The sequence below is a fragment of the Gadus morhua genome, chromosome 4 (genome assembly GCF_902167405.1).
Source record: "Gadus morhua chromosome 4, gadMor3.0, whole genome shotgun sequence".
NCBI classification, from domain to species: Eukaryota; Metazoa; Chordata; class Actinopteri; order Gadiformes; family Gadidae; genus Gadus; species Gadus morhua.
The window spans coordinates 34,120,832-34,141,572 of NC_044051.1; the positions used below are offsets into that span (position 1 = coordinate 34,120,832).

At 45.4% G+C, this 20,741-nt stretch overlaps 2 protein-coding genes across 3 annotated transcripts in view; both read left to right on the forward strand.

Moving 5' to 3' along the window:
* Window positions 1-536: 536 nt before the first annotated feature.
* The window catches only part of LOC115542327 (zinc finger protein 25), a 39,770-nt gene continuing 19,565 nt past the window's right edge, over window positions 537-20,741 (forward strand). Inside the window, exons 1-3 of one of the 2 annotated variants that reach the window (XM_030354574.1) lie at window positions 548-715; window positions 1,565-1,698; window positions 3,489-3,601. In XM_030354574.1, coding sequence (XP_030210434.1) covers window positions 1,608-1,698; window positions 3,489-3,601 — 204 coding nt within the window. In that variant the 5' untranslated portion in view covers window positions 548-715; window positions 1,565-1,607. Of the gene's footprint in view, window positions 716-1,564; window positions 1,699-3,488; window positions 3,602-20,741 lie in introns of both variants that reach the window. The other variant, XR_003976500.1, reaches the window with a different exon arrangement.
* Window positions 7,847-17,800, forward strand: LOC115542399 (zinc finger protein 845). The gene is made up of 2 exons (XM_030354664.1): window positions 7,847-9,476; window positions 16,679-17,800. Exons 1-2 carry the CDS (start codon window positions 8,091-8,093, stop codon window positions 17,597-17,599), a joined length of 2,307 nt encoding a protein of 768 aa, XP_030210524.1. The 5' UTR covers window positions 7,847-8,090; the 3' UTR covers window positions 17,600-17,800.

Here is a 20,741-nt window from a genome sequence, read left to right on the forward strand (position 1 = left end):
GTGATACTTTTGATTCTGATTTCAGAACAGATATAGTAAGGTTAAGCCACTAAAGTCAGTAGCCTAGTGCAACCCATGCTATTGCTAACACGAACGTGAAGCTTTCCCTCAAACTTAAACGTATCTAAGTAGCTTGCAGTTTTCACCCTACCACTCCAAATGTCAAACTGACGTTTACAAATATGCAACAATGGTCAAAAAAGTACTTGTGTTTTTTAATTTATATTTACCATTCTATATTGCAATCGCTGCTGGCAGTCCCATTGAAGAACACGGCAGCGCGGCCTGTTTTTGAACTATGCAGGCTTACATGAACCACGTGACGACCCTGCCGGCGAGATCAGAGAGTGTCGCAACCATAGACATACATATTAACTAGATGCCTCGTTCTAAACGCCACCGTAGGGCATCTAGTTAATATATATCTATGGTCGCAACTCTTCTCTCTCTATGGCTCTGGCAGCATCTTTAGACAGATGAGGAAGCCGGAGCCAATACGTCATAGGCCACGCCCACTGGATACGAAGGCAGCGCGGGAGTCAGATGAGGTCAGGAACGTATGGCCGTCCCGTTGCTAGAACACGGCAGCGCCAAACATTTCACTGACTACTGCTTCCTCAACTTGGGCCAATACAGAGCTGGACTTGCTCAACGTCTGAAAATCAAGTCTGGATCAGTACCAACTCTCCTCGGCTCAGCTACAAACCTCGAAAAGGTAAGTTAACTAACGCCATATCATTGTGTTGCTTTACTGTATAAAATGTGTATGGTTACCTTGTTAGCATTATAATGTTGCTTTAGCATTAGCGCTACAGCTAACAGCCAAGTTATTGTCGCTAATGTTAAGGTAGATAGCATCAGTTATGTGTGTAAATACCATGGACCTATTACAGAGAAAGGACAGTGGACTAATACATGGCCGCCCATTCATTCCTATAAATACACACACTGTAAGTCGAGTGTGCATCTCAGCAAGCATGGGGCATCACACGAGAATGGGCACAATTCAACAAAGGGGCTACAGGCACTGATCTCCACTGCTTGGATACCAAGGGAATGCAATGTTTTACAATGTCTGCTCACCATACAACAAACGAATACAACTGTATTCTACCGGCCACTGGACCGCAGTAGTTGTAGCGTTTTACTGATGAGGAGATTGACCTGTTAAACTCATCCTAAATACATATGGTGCGTTCCTGGGAAACACGTGTTTTCGCACCCTTCTACCCTCTTGTACTCCCAGTTATAGCTGGTTATTTTCGGGCAAAAAAGTGTACCTGGAACACACTATTATAGGGATGTTTTCCCCTTAACACCTGATTCAAATCAAAGGGTTATTAGCCGATTTCTGCAGAGCTTGATGTCATGTATTGGGTTGTTAAGATGAACTATAAAATATGTAAACAAATCAAGGATGTAATATCATTTCATAGAACTCATTTTAAGTATTAGGCTAATGTAATTCACTAAACATGCTTCTTATATCTTCAAACAACTTGCACCTGGAATACATACAAGGTAAAAAATGGAGTACTGATTTTTCTTTGTTGTCTCTACGCAGGCCAGCTCATCAAGTGCTTACATTCAGCAGCTTCTCTCAAGGGATGTTGCCTGCCAGACGGAAAACCTGGAAACGCATATTTGTAGGCACAAAGCTATCCTTAAAGTCTATGCAGCCCCATTTTAAAAGTGAAGGTGTGTACATTACTCATTGAGTATTTTTTTTCTTTGATTTGGTAGATTCTAGGCAGCATAAATTCTAGGCTGATGCTAGATTCTTCCTGCGTTAAAAAGCCTGGTCCTCGTTGGAAAAGCATCATGACCAGCGCCCTGCTAAAACACGAGTCAAACTTGGGAGTTGCATTTCAAAGATGGAATCAGTCAAGAGCCCAGAAGGGTTTCAAGACAGAGGAGCTGGTTTATCCTTCTCAAACATCACTGAATTCATAATGTATGAATGTTAGCTGATCAGCTTAGAGGGAAGGACACGTTGTTGCTTTTTAGTGTCAAAATAGAATTATTGTGCTTGCCTCGCATGTCATGTGGTGCTCAGATCACTTTGCGCTGGTATTCGTTGAGTGTCCTTAACCTGGCCAACCACTTGAGCTTTGAGTCTATGGAGGAGGGTGCTGGAGGAGACGTCCTTCCCCAAAACTGTGAATCTTTGTCAGCAGTACATATTTTAAACCCTCTGTGTCAATGTTACATACATTTAAAGAACTTCTTTCACGTGTACAAATACACAATGCCTCCCTTTATGCAAATAATGTATCAAAACAATTACTTTTCCTTTTTTCTCCCTCTGCAGTAGACTGCGATGCCTTTGGAGACCGTAGCAATCATCACAACGCCACCTCAGAGAGACTGGGTGTGGACGCCCCTGGCTCCTCCCACATGTCCAGTCACTGCAAGGAGCTGAAGATTCTGAGCGTCTACGGAAAAGGGGAGGACCCACTGGCGGTGGACGACCATGACACCCTCTTCACCGCGTCAGAAGTGGAGGCCCTGAACTCGCTGCCTGCGGACCACAGCGTGGCCAAGAGCCTGGAGCGTGGCGAGCGGCTGGTCTGCCGTGAGGAGCTGAGTGTGCAGGTTGGAAATAATCTTCTGATTCACCATCCAAAAGAGAGGCTTCCACTGTTACAACTCTAAAACAAACCCATAGAAAGCACACACCTTTATGATTCAGTAGATGTTTTTACTGCCAATTATGCCCGTTTTATGCCCAACTAATCTGTCTTTAGTGGGGATCGACATCTATTCTGTGAAAATGAAAGAATATGTCTTGTGTGTGTTTCCTTCTTATGTGGAAAGCAGCAGACCCCAGACACCATTTCAATCAAGGTTGAAGAGGATATTGGTGGAGGCTTGCCCGCCGTAGGTTAGTAATACACATTGCATCTATTCAAGAAAACAACCTTTATCAACTGAGAATGTACTTGATTCTACCTGCGCTAAAAAGCCTGGTCCTCTTTGGAAAAGCATCATGACCAGCGCCCTGCTAAAACACGAGTCAAACTTCAGAGTTGCATTTCAAAGATGGAATCAGTCAAGAGCCCAGATGGGTTTCAAGACAGATGCCACATGAGCTGGTTTATCATTCTCAAACATCAATAAATTCATAATGCATGAATGTTAGCTGATCAGCTTAGAGGGAAGGACACGTCGTTGCTTTTTAGTGTCAAAATATAATTATTGCGCTTGTCTCGCATGTCATATTGTGATCAGATCACTTTGCGCTGGTGTTCGTTGAGTGTCCTTAACCTGGCCAACCATTTCAGCTTTGAGTCTAGGGAGGAGGGTGCTGGAGGTGACGGCCCTCTCCAAAACTGTGAATCTTTGTCAGCAGTACACATTTTAAACCCTCTGTGTCAATGTTGTGTACATTTAAAGAGTTTCTTTAACTTGTACAAATACACAATGCCTCCCTTTATGCAAATAATGTATCAAAACAATGACTTTTTCCTTTTTTTCTCCCTCTGCAGAAGACTGCGATGCCTTTGGAGACCGTAGCACTCAGTGTGGCGCCACCTCAGAGATTCTGGGTGTGGTCGCCCCTGGCTCCTCCCACTGGTCCAGTCGCTGCGAGGAATTGGTGGTTAGCAAAATAAAGATTATTTTTGCACTTGTAAATAGTTAATCGCGTTTTAACCTACACTCAGCTGTGAACTCATTCTTGCATGCGAGGGTCTTGAATCAAAAAAAAAAAAAAGCAGGCAAGACATTGAAATTGCAGGGCGTGCCAAGCCGCGACCGAACCAGCTTGGCAGTGTAAAAACGCCTAATCTGTCGGTAGTGGAGATTGACAACTATTCTATGAAAATGAAAGAATGTCTTGTGTTTGTTTCCTTCTTTATGTGGAAAGCAGCAGACCCCAGACACCATTTCAATCAAGGTTGAAGAGGATATTGGTGGAGGCATGCCCGCCGTAGGTTAGTAATACACATTGCATCTACGCAAGAAAACAACTAACTTTGATAAACTGAGAATGTACTCGATTCTTCTACCTGCGCTAAAAAGCCTGGTCCTCTTTTGAAAAGCATCATCACCAGCGCCCTGCTAAAACACGAGTCAAACTTGGGAGTTGCATTTCAAAGATGGAATCAGTCAAGAGTCAAGAAGGGTTTCAAGACAGATGCCACATGAGCTGGTTTATCATTCTCAAACATCAATGAATTCATAATGCATGAATGTTAGCTGATCAGGTTAGAAGGGAAGGACACGTTGTTGCTTTTTAGTCTCAAAATATAATTATTGCGTTTGTCTCGCATGCCATGTTGTGATCAGATCACTTTGCGCTGGTGTTCGTTGAGTGTCCTTAACCTGGCCAACCACTTGAGCTTTGAGTCTAGGGAGGAGGGTGCTGGAGGAGACGGCCCTCTCCAAAACTGTGAATCTTTGTCAGCAGTACACATTTTAAAGCCTCTGTGTCAATGTTACATACATTTCAAGAGTTTCTTTCACGTGTACAAATACACAATGCCTCCATTTATGCAAATAATGTATCAAAACAATTGATTTTTCCTTTTTTTCTCCCTCTGCAGAAGTCTGCGATGCCTTTGGAGACCGTAGCAATCAGCGCAACGCCACCTCAGAGATTCTGGGTGTGGACGCCCCTGGCTCCTCCCACATGTCCAGTCACAGCGAGGACCTGCAGATTCTGAGCGTCTACGGAAAAGGGGAGGGCTCACTGGCGGAGGACGGCTATGACACCCTCTTCAGCGCGTCTGAAGTGGAGGCCCTGAACTCGCTGTCTGCGGACCACAGCGTGGCCAAGAGCCTGGAGCGCGGCGAGCTTTTATTTTAAAGAAATAAAAGCTTATTTAAAATTTCAGATAAGCACAAAAGGCTGGTCTGCAGCGAGGAGCTGAGTGTGCAGGTTGGAAATCATCTTCTCATTCACCATCCAAAAGAGAGGCTTCCACTGTTACAACTCTAAAACAAACCCATTGAAAGCCCACACCTTTATGATTCAGTAAACCAGGGTGTCCACGGAGGTCTTAAAAGTCTTAAAAAGTCTTAAATTCATTTTTCTAAATTGAAGGCCTTAAAAAGTCTTAAATTCGTCAAAAATGTCATATGCTGGTCTTATATTTATAACTCCGAGGTCTTAAATTTGTCGGGGCAGGGCTATTTAATATTTTTTTCTCGCGGGACTTTTCGGGAAGGAGATGTACGAGAGGCTACTTTCTTGCTAGCTGCATATATAAACGGATGTCTGCGCGCTTGCTAGCTAGTCTGCAACAATGGTTAAAAGCAAGTTCAACGTCAGTTGGCTGGAAGACGTCCGTTGCCAACCCAGAACAGGCCAGATGCATTCCGTGCAAAAGTAGCCTACATTCAAGCTCGGCACCATGGGGATTAAGGCTGTCGTCGGCCATATGCAGAGCCAAAAACATAAGACCTCTGCCAGGAGCCACACACAGACCCCAGCCATTTCTACGTTTTGCATCTCTGCCCCGGCGCCACCGCCGCAGACGGTCCGCGCTGCTAGCACTGACCTGAGGGTAGCATTTGGTGCGACACCAACACTGAAAGCAGAGGTGTTGTGGATTCTAAACACAGTGGTCAAGCACCAGTCCTACAACTCGAATGAGGGGATAGGAGATCTCTTCGGTTTGATGTTCCCTGACTCTCAAATCGCGAGCACCTTTACTGCTGGAAGGGACAAAACGGCGTATATAACTCGCTTCGGACTAGCGCCTTTCATCCGAAACGAGCTAATCTGCAGCGTCAACAAGGCTGATTTTGTTTTGATGTTTGAGACGTTGAACCACGCCACTAAAAGCAAGCAACTTGACGTGCACGTTCGATATTGGGTCGGAGATCAAGTGCATTCCCGGTACTTGGGCTCGCAATTCATGGGGCCCCACATATATGGGGGTAAAAGGGATGATGATGCATAATATTTTTTAGACAATATGCAGAATCTTTACACTCACGAATTAACACGGTCGGCTATTTTTGCCAGCACGCCACCCTAGCCATATTATGGGCAACCGTGTTCCCCTTGGCTGTGATTTGAACTTTTAATTCCTCGTAGGAGTTCATAATAATACATTGCTCGCCTTGGATGAAATACACCGCTCTTGCACGATTTATTTTGCATAAGGGTGAGTCAAATGACGCGAGAAACGCCCCTTTTATGTGAACGCGAATTGAACCTAAAGCGGAAAACCTGGTTCAACTAATTGAATCTAAAGTGAGCGTCGTGGTACCATTTTAACTGTGATTGCGAGTTGCGGCTCTGTCGAGCCAGGTTTTCCCAAGAAAGCCTGGGTATGTTCAACGAGGTTCGTGGTATACCCCCCAGGTCTTACTGAAGGCATTTATTTAATGGTGAAAATATTATTAATCAGTGGCGTAAATATCGACGGTCCAACCGGTGCAGCTGCCCGGGGGCCCAGACGCTGTCCCCCCCCCCCCCTCCCTCTCAACAACTCACAACTTGGGTGCACCATAAATACGTGCTGGTGCACCCAAATTAAAAATTTAGGCGCACCAGTGCACCCAAGGAAAAAGTTAGTCTGGAGCCCTGGAATATCACTTTCTGTTCAATAAACAGACAGAAAGTAAACTTGAATGAGTCTCATTGAGTGACACACATGCTATGCTTGGGTTGTAATACAGCGGGATCCCCCCTACCATCGCGGGTTTAAGGTCTTAAATTCCATTGAAGGTGGTATTAAAAAGGTCTTAAAGTCTTAAATTTGACTTGCTAAAACCTGCAGATACCCTGAGTAAACGCTTTACAACGCCAAATATACGCACAATTTTTCCCCTTTGTGATCCGCACGTTTACACTGACCGAGGTAACTAACCCTCTCTGACCCTACCCATATTGGCGGTTTCATGTTGATGTAAATGCGATGAGACAGCTTTGTGGTTCTAGGGGCGAGGCTTGGGTAGAGGTGTTGCCGCATTGTCTCTACAACAGAGACGATGCAGCGATATCAACATGAATAGTTGTAACTGGAGAGAAGGTGAAATCCGCAAGCTGCTGACCATCATGGGAGAGAAGGTGAGGCAGTCGCATTTAAAGAAGACGAAAAATGGTTGATCTAAGAGAAAGTACCAGACAAATTTTCCTTACAATGCTTCGTCAGCAAAGTGGTTAGCAAAATAAAGAATATGTTGGGATTTTTGCACTTGTAAATAGTTCATCGCGTTTTAGCCTACACTCAGCTGTGAATTCATTCTTTCATGTGAGGGTCTTGAATCAAAAAAATTATATATATATTTTTTGCAACTTCAGCTTGGCAGTGTTGCAAATTGCAGGGCGTGCCAAGCCGCGACCGAACCAGATTGGCAGTGTAAAAATGCCTAATCTGTCGTTATTGGGGATTGACATCTATTCTGTGAAAATGAAAGAATATGTATTTTGTGTGTTTCCTTCTTTATGTGGAAAGCAGCAGACATCAGACACCATTTCAATCAAGGTTGAAGAGGATATTGGTGGAGGCATGCCCGCCGTAGGTTAGTACACACAAAAAATGCAAGAAAACAATCTTTATAAACTGAGAATGTACTCGATTCTGCCTTCTCAGCAGGAGCCTTTAACCCTTGACCATCCAAAGGGCGACAAGGAAAATGCATAATCAACAAATAGAAGTTAGAAAGAATGTCAAAATATAATTCTTCCAACACACAAGTGTGTACAAAGTACATACTGTATACCTTTTGTGAAAACGATTAATTAAAAACATCACTTTCTCTCTTTCTCTGTTTTCCTCTCTGAAGAAGCCGGCATTGACATCAGAGACTGCAGCACGCAGCGCGGCGCCACCTCGGAGAGTCTGCGTGTGGACGCCCCTGGCTCCTCCCACGTGTCAAGTCACAGCGGGGAGCTGCGCATCCTGAGCGTCTACGGACAAGGGGAGGGCCCTCTGACGGTGGACGGCCATGACACCCTCTTTGTCGCGTCAGAACTAGATACCTTGAGCTCGCTGTCTGCTGACCACAGCGTGGCCAAGAGCCTGAACTGCAGCGTGAGGTTCGTCCGCCTTGAGGAGCTGACTGGGCATCAGGGTGGCCGCAAGGGCCGGCCCGGTGTCTTGTGTGGAAAGGTTATTCCCAACAATGCCAATATGATCGTCCACATGATGACTCACTCCGGGGAGAAGCCCTACAGGTGTGACCAATGCACAAAGCGCTTCAGTTATAGCTCCCACCTGAAGATTCACATGAGAACTCACTCCGGCGAGAAGCCCTACAAGTGTGACCAATGCAAAAAGCGCTTCAGTCGGACAATCGACCTGAATATCCACATGAGGACTCACTCCGGGGAGAAGCCCTACAGGTGTGACCAATGCAAGATGCGCTTCAGACAGAAACGCCACCTGAAATTCCACATGATGATTCACTCCGGCGAGAAGCCCTACAAGTGTGACCAATGCATGATGCGCTTCAGTCAGAATTACATCCTGAAGAACCACATGAGGACTCACTCCGGGGAGAAGCCCTACAGGTGTGACCAATGCACGAAGTGCTTCAGTCAGAAAGGCAGCCTGAATAACCACATGGGGACTCACTCCGGGGAGAAGCCCTACAGGTGTGACCAATGCACGAAGCGCTACCATCGGAAATGCGACCTGGAGATCCACATGAGAACTCACACCGGCGAGAAGCCCTACAGGTGTGACCAATGCACGAAGTGCTTCAGTCTGAAAGGCACCCTGAAGTTCCACAGGTCGACTCACTCTGGGGAGAAGCCCTACAGGTGTGACCAATGCACGAAGTGCTTCAGTCAGAAAGGCAGCCTGAATCTTCACATGAGGACTCACTCCGGGGGGAAGCCCTACAAGTGTGACCGATGCACAAAGGGCTTCAGTCTGAAATGCATCCTGAATATCCACATGAGAACTCACACCGGCGAGAAGCCCTACAAGTGTGACCAATGCACGAAGCACTACGGTCTGAAATCCCACCTGAAGCGCCACATGATGACTCACTCCGGGGAGAAGCCCTACAAGTGTGACCAATGCAAGATGCGCTTCAGTCTGAAAGACCACCTGAAGTACCACATGATGACTCACTCCGGGGAGAAGCCCTACAAGTGTGACCAATGCACGATGCGCTTCAGTCGGACAAGCAACCTGAAGATCCACATGAGGACTCACTCCGGGGAGAAGCCCTACAAGTGTGACCAATGCAAGATGCGCTTCAGTCTGAAAGACCACCTGAAGTACCACATGATGACTCACTCCGGGGAGAAGCCCTACAAGTGTGACCAATGCACGATGCGCTTCAGTCAGAATACCATCCTGAATAACCACATGAGGGCTCACTCCGGGGAGAAGTCCTACAAGTGTGACCATTGCACGAAGTGCTTCAGTCTGAAAGGCCCCCTGAAGCGCCACATGAGGACTCACTCCGAGGAGAAGCCCTACAAGTGTGACCAATGCACAAAGCGCTTCATTCGGACAGACCATCTGAAGATCCACATGAGGACTCACACCGGGGAGAAGCCCTGCGTGTGTCTGCAGTGCAAAGCCAGCTACAGCGACCCAAGCTCTTTGCGAGTGCACATGCTCAAGCACACTTTGGCACGGGGTAACGGGACGCTTTGATTGAGACCTATGTCCTGTATTGGTTGAAATTACTGCTTTTAGTTTTTCTTTTCATCACGATTAAACGCTTTCAACTTTTGATTCGCTTTCAGTTTTTATTGATAATCGATGTCTCTGTTTAACTCATTTCTAGGACACTTCTGACAGCAAAATATTTGATTTAATGTAGAGCTTGATCAGGGGAAGATACAGGCAGCAAAGTTACCAAGCATACAGTCAATGAGACGATGGTACATGATTCTTATAGGAAACGTTGACATCGTGGGTAAATACAAAGGAAACAAAGGTCAGGGGGAGGGGCCTTCGTGGAGTTTAGGATTGGCGAGAGGAGAGACCGAGTTAAATTGCAATTCACAATATGGGTGAAGTGGACATGGCTGCAAGACGGTTAAAGGAATCTACACAACAAAGAATTCTGGATTGGCCTCAGTATCAAACTTGGTGCCCACAGTTTCAAATGCAAACTATCTTAACACCTTTCAATTAGAGAGGGCGGGAGGTATCTAGGTCCATGGAGAATGCATAGAAATTTATTGAAATTGACTTATTCAAACAGGGTTCATATAATTGGTATATTAAAGTTATGCTTGACATTGCCACAACATTGTCATTACCGTTATCTTTGTTATTACAAAAAGCCTGCAAAGTTCACTTGTGAAGTAGACTGAGATTAAACCCCACATTATACATGATTGTGTTCATTCCACTGACCTTTCCACTCCGTGCGCTTAATGCTAACTACCTTGGATGGATTGTCTCATAATAGGTGATAATGGTTGAAGATGATCCATTTTAAAAGGTCCCTGGTTAAATGTCTAGATCTCAGTGATGCTCAGTTTAGGCCGGTCCTCCCTCTAGAATGCAGCATTATTCTAACGGGACAAAGTCAGAAGATTCCTAGCATTGGTCCCCCTTCACTCCCTGTTTGCAGCGGCGGCTGGTGATCCAATTCGTTGGTGGGGTGCAGTAATGGACGGGGGTCCTCCCCAAGAAAATATAGAATAGGTTCCTGGGATGCCCACTAGAAAAATGTATTCTGATTCATTGCCTACATCCTGAATTGCAGGGCCTGGACAAGCTTACACTGCTTTCACTTTCATTCCACTAGCCATTGCTATTTGACCCATGGTTTTTATTCTGATATTGAGGCATATCATGATCAATGTCCTATAGTGTTTTACCGGAGTCTCGAGGTCAATTTCAAATGCTGTTTGGGACCGTTGTATCATTTTTTTTTTATATGCTACAGGCCAAATGACTTAATTAACATGTAATTTACTTGTTCCTTTTAAGTATAACATTGCATGAGGAGTCCAATTCCTCCACTGACATGGGTAGAAAGTGCTTTTACGGCTCTCTGCTAGTTAACTATCTGTCACTTCTCTCTGCTTGTAGTTATGTTGCACAATGCACGAATGCTGCTGAGGGAGGTAGCCTATTTGATTCATTGGCTGAAATGTCCAATCAGCTCCAAATTACTGCAATGAGTTGAAACACAAGACACAGTATAGTGTCAAGTGTTTCTTTAATACTCTTGGTAGGATAACAAACCTACCATGATTTATCGTTCCTTATGTCGTATGGTCATGTACAGGGGTTGGGTTTGTGTCGGGTCTCTTCTTTTTCTGTTTACTAATTATTTGTGTGTGTGTGTGTGTGTGTGTGTGTGTGTGTGTGTGTGTGTGTGTGTGTGTGTGTGTGTGTGTGTGTGTGTGTGTGTGTGGGGGGGGGGGAGTTCATAAGCCAGAGGGAAACTTTGAACCAATGCAAAAGGCTTAAATTTGTTAAGAGCTGGAGCAGTGAATTTCTGTTTTTCTTTTCTTGTTTGATGGTTTCGGTTCATCTGTTCAAATATTGTGTTATTGTTTGGTCCAAAAGCTTTGATTTCTTTTAACAAACGAGCTGAACATCATCATCATCATCATAATTAAAAAAAAACGGTATCATTTGAACTTCATTATTTATTGCTCAGGATTTTTTCTTGCATTTATTCTGTTTGTATTATTTTATCCATGTTTAATAAAATCGATATTACGGGGAAAGGTTACCTCACCTTCCTCTTATTTTGCCCGCCCAGATTATTTGTCCCGCCGACCGCCCATGAGAAAATGAGTTAAGAACGTGTTCACATAGTTCTTTCCTTGAGAGACACCGTGGCTTGCAAACGAGCGAATGATCGCAGTTGCTCAGTGTTTGGATGTACAAAACCTCTAAAAAGTAAGTTAACTAACGCCATATCATTGTGTTGCTGTACTGTATATGGTTACCTTGTTAGCATTATAATGTTGCTTTAGCATTAGCGCTACCGCTAACAGCCAAGTTAGTGTCGCTAATGTAACGGTAGATAGCATCAGTTATGTGTGTAAATACCATGGACCTATTAAAGAAAGGACAGCGGACTAATACATTGCCGCCCATTCATAACTATAAATACACGCACTGTAACTCGAGTGTGCACCTCAGCAAGCAAGGGGCATCATACGAGAATGGGCACAATTCAACAAAGAGGGCACTGATCTGCTGCTTGGATATCAAGGGAATGCAATGTTTAACAATGTCTGCTCACCATACAACAAACGAATACAACTGTATTTTACCGGCCACTGGACCGCAGTAGTTCTAGCGTTTTACTGATGAGGAGATTGACCTGTAAAACTCATCCTAAATACATATGTTGCGTTTCTGGGAACCCGTGTTTTCGCACCCTTCTGCCCTCTTGTTCTCCCAGTTATAGCTGGTTATTTACGGGCAAAAAAAGTGTACCTGGAACGCACTATTATGGGCATGTTTTCCCCTCCACACCGGATTCAAATCAAAGGGTTATTAGCAGATTTCTGCAGAGCTTGATGTCATGGTATTGAGTTGATGAGATGAACTTTAAAATATGTAAACAAATCAAGGATGTAATATCATTTCATAGAACACATTTTAAGTATTAGGCTAATGTAATTCACTAAACATGCTTCTCTTATATATTCTTACGATGCACCTGGAATGCATACAAGGTAGTAAATTTAGTACTGATTTTTCTTTGTTGTCTCTACGCAGGCCAGCTCATCAAGTGCTTGCATTCAGCAGCTTCTCTCAAGGGATGTTGCCTGCCAGACAGAAAACCTGGAAACGCATATTTGTAGGCACAAAGCTATCCTTAAAGGCCCACTATGCAACTTCGGGCATTTCTTCGCTGTTTTCTTGGTTTTGGCACGCACATTTCTCTACACAGCGCCCCCTAAAGCTTCGTAGTAGATATTTCACAACATTGTCGTAACAACTCGTTGACGACCCTTCCCCATGCACTTCTACGCGAGCCATGTGCATTTGTTTTCAAAGAAGCCGGCCAATGCGTGGAGCCATGTCCGAAGTAGATGTTCATAAAGTGTAGGCAAGGTTATACATTTTTAAAAGGGTGTATTTGTATTGGAATAAACATAAATCCATCCTTTTATAGTTGACGGGGAGAATTTATATCCTAGATTATAATTGTTTTATCTTAGGTTGAACAGAAAAATCAGTGTAAGAGGTTTGGCCAACATAATAATCTAAATAAACAAGAACCTGGATTCAGGGATTCAGTCTGTATCTGGGGGACGAGACAGACGAACAGCAAAACACCCATGGAACCAAAGGTGTTTATATGGTTGCAACCAAGCAAGCTAGAAACATACAGGGCTCACAACAAAACGGTCGAAAAAACAATTTTTACAGGGCTCACAACAAAATGATTGAGCAAACACATTTGTACAGAGACTATCAACATCAAGAATACCACGAAGACAAAGGCCACCCAAGGGTACTTTCAATTACAAAAGCAACACGGCCGAGTCGGCGTCTGATTTGCAGTCTTCTTTTTCTTTCAGTACACGCTATTCCTGAACAGCTTGCCCAACGTTTACTCGTGTCTGGCCTCTCTGCCGGTCAGTCTCCCTTTTCTCTTCTTCTGTTCCTCCGACATTGGGTTTCTCTGTCTCTTTTTAGTCGGCTGATCTATGATGAATATAACAATCCCTTAGTGACTTGTGTTTATATCGAGCCGGTTCCGTGTTTGGGGGTCTGTGCCGTAAAGCAATTCGTTACTTCGCGAGACCCGAGACTCCCGCGAGAGTGGGCGGCGGGTCGCCGGCAGAAACATATTCCTTTTCTCCGCCAAGATGCACAAGGGTGAGTCGAAACAACGAACAATCGAACAAATGTATAATAGAACCATCGCAATGACTCTTAGCCTGTTATATTAAGGTAAATCAAGCCAAAAAAGTTGCATAGTTCCCCTTTCACTCGTGTCTGATCTCTTTTCTGGTCCATTCTTCTTTTGTTCCACCGACGGTCGCCTTTTGGGTCCCTTATCAGTCGATTGATCCATGATGAATGCAACAATTGCCTCGCAACTGGCTGTTTATATCTAGCCGGTGTCATGTTTGGGTTGTGTGTCTGTGCCGTAAAGCATTTTCGAAACTACAATCTGACTACATTTTCGAGGATACTTCCGCTGCGTCACATCCGGAATGTCCCGGTCCGAGCAGATCAAGTTGCATATGCGCTTTTTCACTGAAGAGGCGACATGGGAAAATGACATACCCACCAATCGACCCAGAAATGGATGCAGAACCATCAGCATAACTCTCAACCTGCATACTTAATGTGATTTTGGCTAAAAAAAGTTGCATACTGGGCCTTTAAAGTCTATGCAGCCCCATTTTAAAAGTGAAGGTGTGTACATTACTCATTGAGTATTTTTTTTATTTGATTTGGTAGATTCTAGGCAGCATAGATTCTAGGCTGATGCTAAATTCTGACTGCGCTAAAAAGCCTGGTCCTCGTTGGAAAAGCATCATGACCAGTGCCCTGCTAAAACACGAGTCAAACTTGGGAGTTGCATTTCATAGATGGAATCAGTCAAGAGCCCAGAAGGGTTTCAAGACAGATGCCACATGAGCTGGTTTATCATTCTCAAACATCACTGAATTCATAATGTATGAATGTTAGCTGATCAGCTTAGAGGGAAGGACACGTTGTTGCTTTTTTGCGTCAAAATAGAATTATTGCGCTTGTCTCGCATTTCATGTTGTGATCAGATCACTTTGCGCTGGTGTTCGTTGAGTGTCCTTAACCTGGCCAACCACTTGAGCTTTGAGTCTAGGGAGGAGGGTGCTGGAGGAGACGTCCTTCCCCAAAACTGTGAATCTTTGTCAGCAGTACACATTTTAAACCCTCTGTCAATGTTGCATACATTTAAAGAGTTTCTTTCACATGTACAAATACACAATGCCTCCCTTTATGCAAATAATGTATCAAAACAATGACTTTTTCCTTTTTTTCTCCCTCTGCAGTAGACTGCGATGCCTTTGGAGACCGTAGCACTCAGCGCAACGCCACCTCAGAGAGTCTGGGTGTGGACGCCCCTGGCTCCTCCCACATGTCCAGCCACAGCGAGGAACTGAAGATTCTGAGCGTCTGCGGAAAAGGGGAGGGCCCTTTGGCGACGGACGGCTATGACACCCTCTTCACCGCGTCAGAAGTGGAGTTCCTGAACTCGCTGTCTGCGGACCAAAGCGTGGCCAAGACCCTGGAGCGCGGCGAGCGGCTGGTCTCCCACGAGGAGCTGAGTGTGAAGGTTGAAAATCATCTTCTTATTCACCCTCCAAAAGAGAGGCTTCCTCTGTTACAACTCTAAAACAAACCCATAGAAAGCTCACACCTTTATGATTCAGTGAACGTTTTTACACCGCCAAATATGCCTGTCTTATGCACAATTTTTCCCGTGTGATCCGCACGTTTACACTGACCGAGCAAACTAACCCTCTCTGACCCTACCCATATTGGCGGTTTCATGTTGATGTAAATGCGATAAGACAGCTTTGTGGTTCTAGGGGCGAGGCTTGGGTAGAGGTGTTGCTGCATTGTCTCTACAACAGAGACGATGCAGCGATATCAACATGAATAGTTGTAACTGGAGAAAAGGTGAAATCCGCAAGCTGCTGACCATCATGGGAGAGAAGGTGAGGCAGTCGCATTTAAAGAAGACGAAAAATGGTTGATCTCAGAGAAAGTACCAGACAAACTTTCCTTACAATGCTTCGTCAGCAAAGTGGTTAGCAAAATAAAAGAATATGTTGGGATTTTTGCACTTGTAAATAGTTAATCGCGTTTTAGCCTACACTCGGATGTGAACTCCTTCTTGCATGCGAGGGTCTTGAATCAAATTTCTTTTTTTGCAATTCATTGTAAAGTCCTCCAGTGTGTAGCCCCGCCTTCTCCTGTTAACCAAGAAAGCCAGCTCCGAGATGAAGGGGGATTTTATCAGATGGCAGGGTAAAAATGCCTAATCTGTCTTTAGTGGGGATTGACAATGATTCTGTGAAAATGAAAGAATATGTATTTTGTGTGTTTCCTTCTTTATGTGGAAAGCAGCAGACCCCAGACACCATTTCAATCAAGTTTGAAGAAGATATTGGTGGAGGCATGCCCGCCGTAGGTTAGTAATACACATTGCATCTATGCAAGAAAACAACCTGGATCAACTGAGAATGTACTCGAATCTGCCTTCTCAGCAGGAGCCTTTAACCCTTGACCATCCAAAGGGCGACAAGGAAAATGCATAATCAACAAATAGAAGTTAGAAAGAATGTCAAAATATAATTCTTGCAATACACAAGTGTGTACAAAGTACATACTGAATACCTTTTGTGAAAATGATTAATTAAAAACATCACTTTCTCTCTTTCTCTGTTTTCCTCTCTGAAGAAGACAATGACATCAGAGACTGCAGCACGCAGCGCGGCGCCACCTCGGAGAGTCTGCGTGTGGACGCCCCTGGCTCCTCCCACATGTCAAGTCACAGCGGGGAGCTGCGCATCCTGAGCGTTTACGGACAAGGGGAGGGCCCACTGGCGGTGGACGGCCATGACACCCTCTTTGCCGCGTCAGAACTGGAGGCCTTGAGCTCGCTGTCTGCGGACCGCAGCGTGGCTAAGAGCCTGAACTGCAGCGTGAGGCTCGTCCGCCTTGAGGAGCTGACTGGGCATCAGGGCGGCCGCAAGGGCTTGTGTGGAAAGGTTATTCCCAACAATGCCAATATGATCGTCAACATGAGGACCCACAACGACGAGTAGCCCTACAAGTGTGACCAATGCACAAAGCGCTTCAGTCTGAAAGGCCACCTGAATAGACACATGATGAATCACTCTGGGGGGAAGCCCTACAGGTGTGACCAATGCAAGATGGGCTTCAGTGATAGCTACGCCCTGAAGATCCACATGAGAACTCACTCCGGGGAGAAGCCCTACAAGTGTGACCAATGCATGAAGGGCTTCAGTCCTAAAGGCAGCCTGAATAGACACATGATGAATCGCTCTGGGGAGAAGCCCTACAAGTGTGACCAATGCGCAAAGCACTACAGTCATAGCTACACCCTCACGATGCACATGAGGACCCACACCGGCGAGAAACCCTACAGCTGTGACCATTGCAAAAAGCGCTTCGCTCGGCATGGCAACCTGAACGTCCACATGAGGACTCACTCCGGCGAGAAGCCCTACAAGTGTGACCAATGCACGAAGCGCTTCAGTCAGACAAGCCACCTGAAGAGCCACATGATGACTCACTCCGGCGAGATGCCCTACAAGTGTGACCAATGCACGAAGCGCTTCAGTCGGACAAGCCACCTGAAGATCCACCTGAGGACTCACTCCGGGGAGAAGCCCTACAGGTGTGACCAATGCACAAAGTGCTTCAGTCGGAAAAGCCACCTGAAGATCCACATGAGGACTCACTACGGGGAGAAGCCCTACAAGTGTGACCAATGCACGAAGTGCTTCAGTCAGAATGGCACCCTGAAGATCCACATGAGGACTCACTCCGGCGAGAAGCCCTACAGGTGTGACCAATGCCCGAAGCGCTTCAGTCGAGGCCGCGCCCTGAGGTTCCACATGTCGACTCACTTTGGGGAGATGCCCTACAGGTGTGACCAATGCACGAAGAGCTTCCAACGGAAATGCGACCTGGAGATCCACCTGAGGACTCACTCCGGTTAGAAGCCCTGCCTGTTAGTGCATTGCAACGCCAGCTACAGCGACCCAAGCAATTTGAGTGTGCACATGCTCAAGCACACGGGCAATGGGGTGCTTTCACACAGGGTAACGGGGCGCTTTGATTGAGAGCTCTGTCCGGTATTGGTCGAAATTACTGCTTTTAGTTTTTCTTTTTATCATGATTAAACACTTTCCTGCTTTTGATTCGCTTTGTTTTGTCATTTTAGTAATTTATGTGTGTGATAAAGAACTTATTTCTTTGATTCTTCTGGCAGCAAAATATTATGAAACGTTCACATCATTGGTAAATACAAAGGAAACATGTGAGGGGAGTATACCACGAACCTCGCTGAACATACCCAGGCTTTCTTGGGTAAACCTGGTTCGACAGAGACGCAACTCGCAGTCAGAGTTAAATGGTTCCACGACACTCACTTTAGATTAAATTAGTCGAACCAGGTTTTCCGCTTTAGGTTCAATGCGCATTCACATAAAAGGTGTGTTTATCACGTCATTTGACTCCCCCTTATGAAAAGTGAATGGGCGTGCGTGGTGTATTATTATGAATTCCTACGAGGAATTCGAAGTCCACATCACAGCCAAGGGGAACACCTTTGCCCATAATATGGCTAGGGTAGCGTGCTGGCAAAAGATAGCTGTCCGTGTTAATTCGTAAGTGAAAAGATTCTGCATATTGTCTAAAAATATCATGCATCATCATGCCTTTTAGCCCCATAGATGTGCTGCACGCAAGCTCCTACGAACATGGGGCCAAGTCAAGAATAAATAAATATTAAAATAATATTTAATGTGCTAAGTTGTAAGCATCCATTTGAATAATTTCAGGTGAATCTAGCCTGTATGATTTGCAATGGCCTAGGCTCCAACCTTAAGTCACATGTTGATTACCTGTAGCAAAGAAAACCAAATTTAATACGACTGGGAGGAGGACCGCTCCGCCGCCCTTCACCACTTCGGAGGAGCTGGCTCTCGCCAATAACGAAGGTCGGCCGATGATGGTAGGAGTGGAAGGGGGGGCGTCCTCTGACCCCACTGCCTCGACTTCCAAGGCCTTTGTAATGAGTATGTATTCATGTATTGGCAATGGACATCAATAATTGTCTTGCTAATCAAATTGTTGTGAAATTGTTGTAAATTAATTGTCATTTTTAGTTGAAGGTATAAACATTAGTTTGGAGGAGCTGCCGGCAATCAATCTCCAATCAGAGGTATATAACTAACAAAGCAAAGTGTCATGTATTCTTCTAAATGTTTAATTTCTGGACAGAATGTCCTATAATAGGTTTCCCTGATTCTTGCAGGAGACTGTCGCCCTGTGACTCCAGGGCGACTATGGAGGTGATTTTTTTTTTTTTTTCTGAACAATTCTCACATCTATAGTATGAATTTGTAGAATAAAAAATGCCTGGGCCTAATTGTGTCACAGACATAGCGGTTATGTGTATGCGGCTGATGGTGGATGCTGCTGAAGGTGAATGCTGCTGATGGTGGATGCTGCTGAAGGTGAATGCTGCTGCTGGTGGCTGCTCCTGCTGGTGGCTTGAGCTGGCTGGGGCCGGATAACACTGCTGCTGCAGGTCGCTGCTGCTTGAGGCGATGGCTGCTTGAGCTGGCTGGGGCCGGATAACACTGCTGCTGCAGGTCGCTGCTGCTTGAGGCGATGGCTGCTTGAGCTGGCTGGTGGTGGCGAAGGATGGTGGTGTCGCCTTCTGCTGCTAGTGGTGGCGGCTTGTGCTGGCGACGGCTGTTGGTGGTGGTGGCGGCGGCGACTGCTGCGATTGTTGTCCTTCCTTTCGACCTGATGCACTTTATGTTTGTGGAGTATTTTCTTTGTTTATTAATAACTTATAATATTCCTCCCTGTTCCTTCACTTTGTTCTTGTTTTACAAGTTAGATATAGGCCTACACGCACACCTGTTTACACATTTGTTGTTCTTGTAGCACACATGACTAACATTGTTTTATTTATTGATACCCCCTGGCTCTACTTTGCTGTTCTTGTTCACTTACTGTATGTTTGCTCTGTCGTTCTTAGTCCTTGTTCCCACTTGTTTTTGGTTCCACAAACCTCAGCCTGATATATCTGGCATCTCAAACACTGGGGCCAGGGCCCCGTTTCCCGATAACGATGGATCTTCGCTCGTAAGATCATTCTCCCGATCGATCATTTCTTTGGAGCGTTTCCCGAAACTCCTCTTAACGTGAACGTGCATTCGCTGCACTCACGACGATCGTAGGATTGTACCTGTCCGCTGACATGGTTCTTAAACGGGCTATGACGCAGGTGGAGACGCAGGAATGTCGCAGGAAAATGGGGTTAAAAAGGGTTAAAATATCTCCCCATCAAGGCCAACCGCAGAGTAGCCTACGAAAAGAATAGATTGCAATAATATGAATGCTAAAGATATTAAAACACAATTGATTAAGCCTAGGTCGACATATCAGTCCGAATCCTGAACGCACTGTGCATACATTTATTCACGGCATTTCCCCCCCTGAACTAATTCCATATTACAAAAATCCAAAATAGCTTGTGTGACAACTACATTTATCTTAGGCCCCGTTCACACGAAGCCGATTTCATGGCGAAACCGCAAAGGTCTTGTACGGTTCGGCCTTCCGTACGCACGAAGCCGGCGAATCCGGCTTCGGAGACACAGGAGTCTAGGAGTTGTCCACAGCATTTCCTCTCTATATCCGTAGGCATCTCCTTGCATTTGGTGCAAATGCACCAGGCTGACTGCTGTGGGTCACTTGGACCAGGCTGTTGTGGGTCAGATGTGGGATGAGGGATGGACATGGCCAGGAGGTCAAAGATGAGGGATGGTTCCCGTTCCAAACACAGCTCCAGCAGATGGTGGGAAGCTTCTAGGTTCAGGTTTCTGATTCGAACCTGGCCAGGAAATGTACAATTACTTATTACACATTTATACAGAAAATTGGCTCGCCTGATTTTTTTTTGTTAAAAGTATGACATGAAATAAACATACCTGCTCATTTGTGATTCGTTGAATCCTGATTGTTTCCACACGGGCCATGTCCTCTTGCCCTATCGTGTCAAGACCTCTCCGACCGCGACCTCGTCCCCTTCCTCTGCCCCTGCCTCTGCCCCTAGGCTGCCTG

Coding starts and splice junctions, on each gene's coding strand:
- LOC115542399 (XM_030354664.1), top strand. CDS start 8,091: ATGATCGTCCACATGATGACTCACTCCGGGGAGAAGCCCTACAGGTGT. Junction 9,477..16,678: donor ACACCGGGGAGAAGCCCTGC/GTGTGTCTGCAG, acceptor AACGACGAGTAG/CCCTACAAGTGTGACCAATG.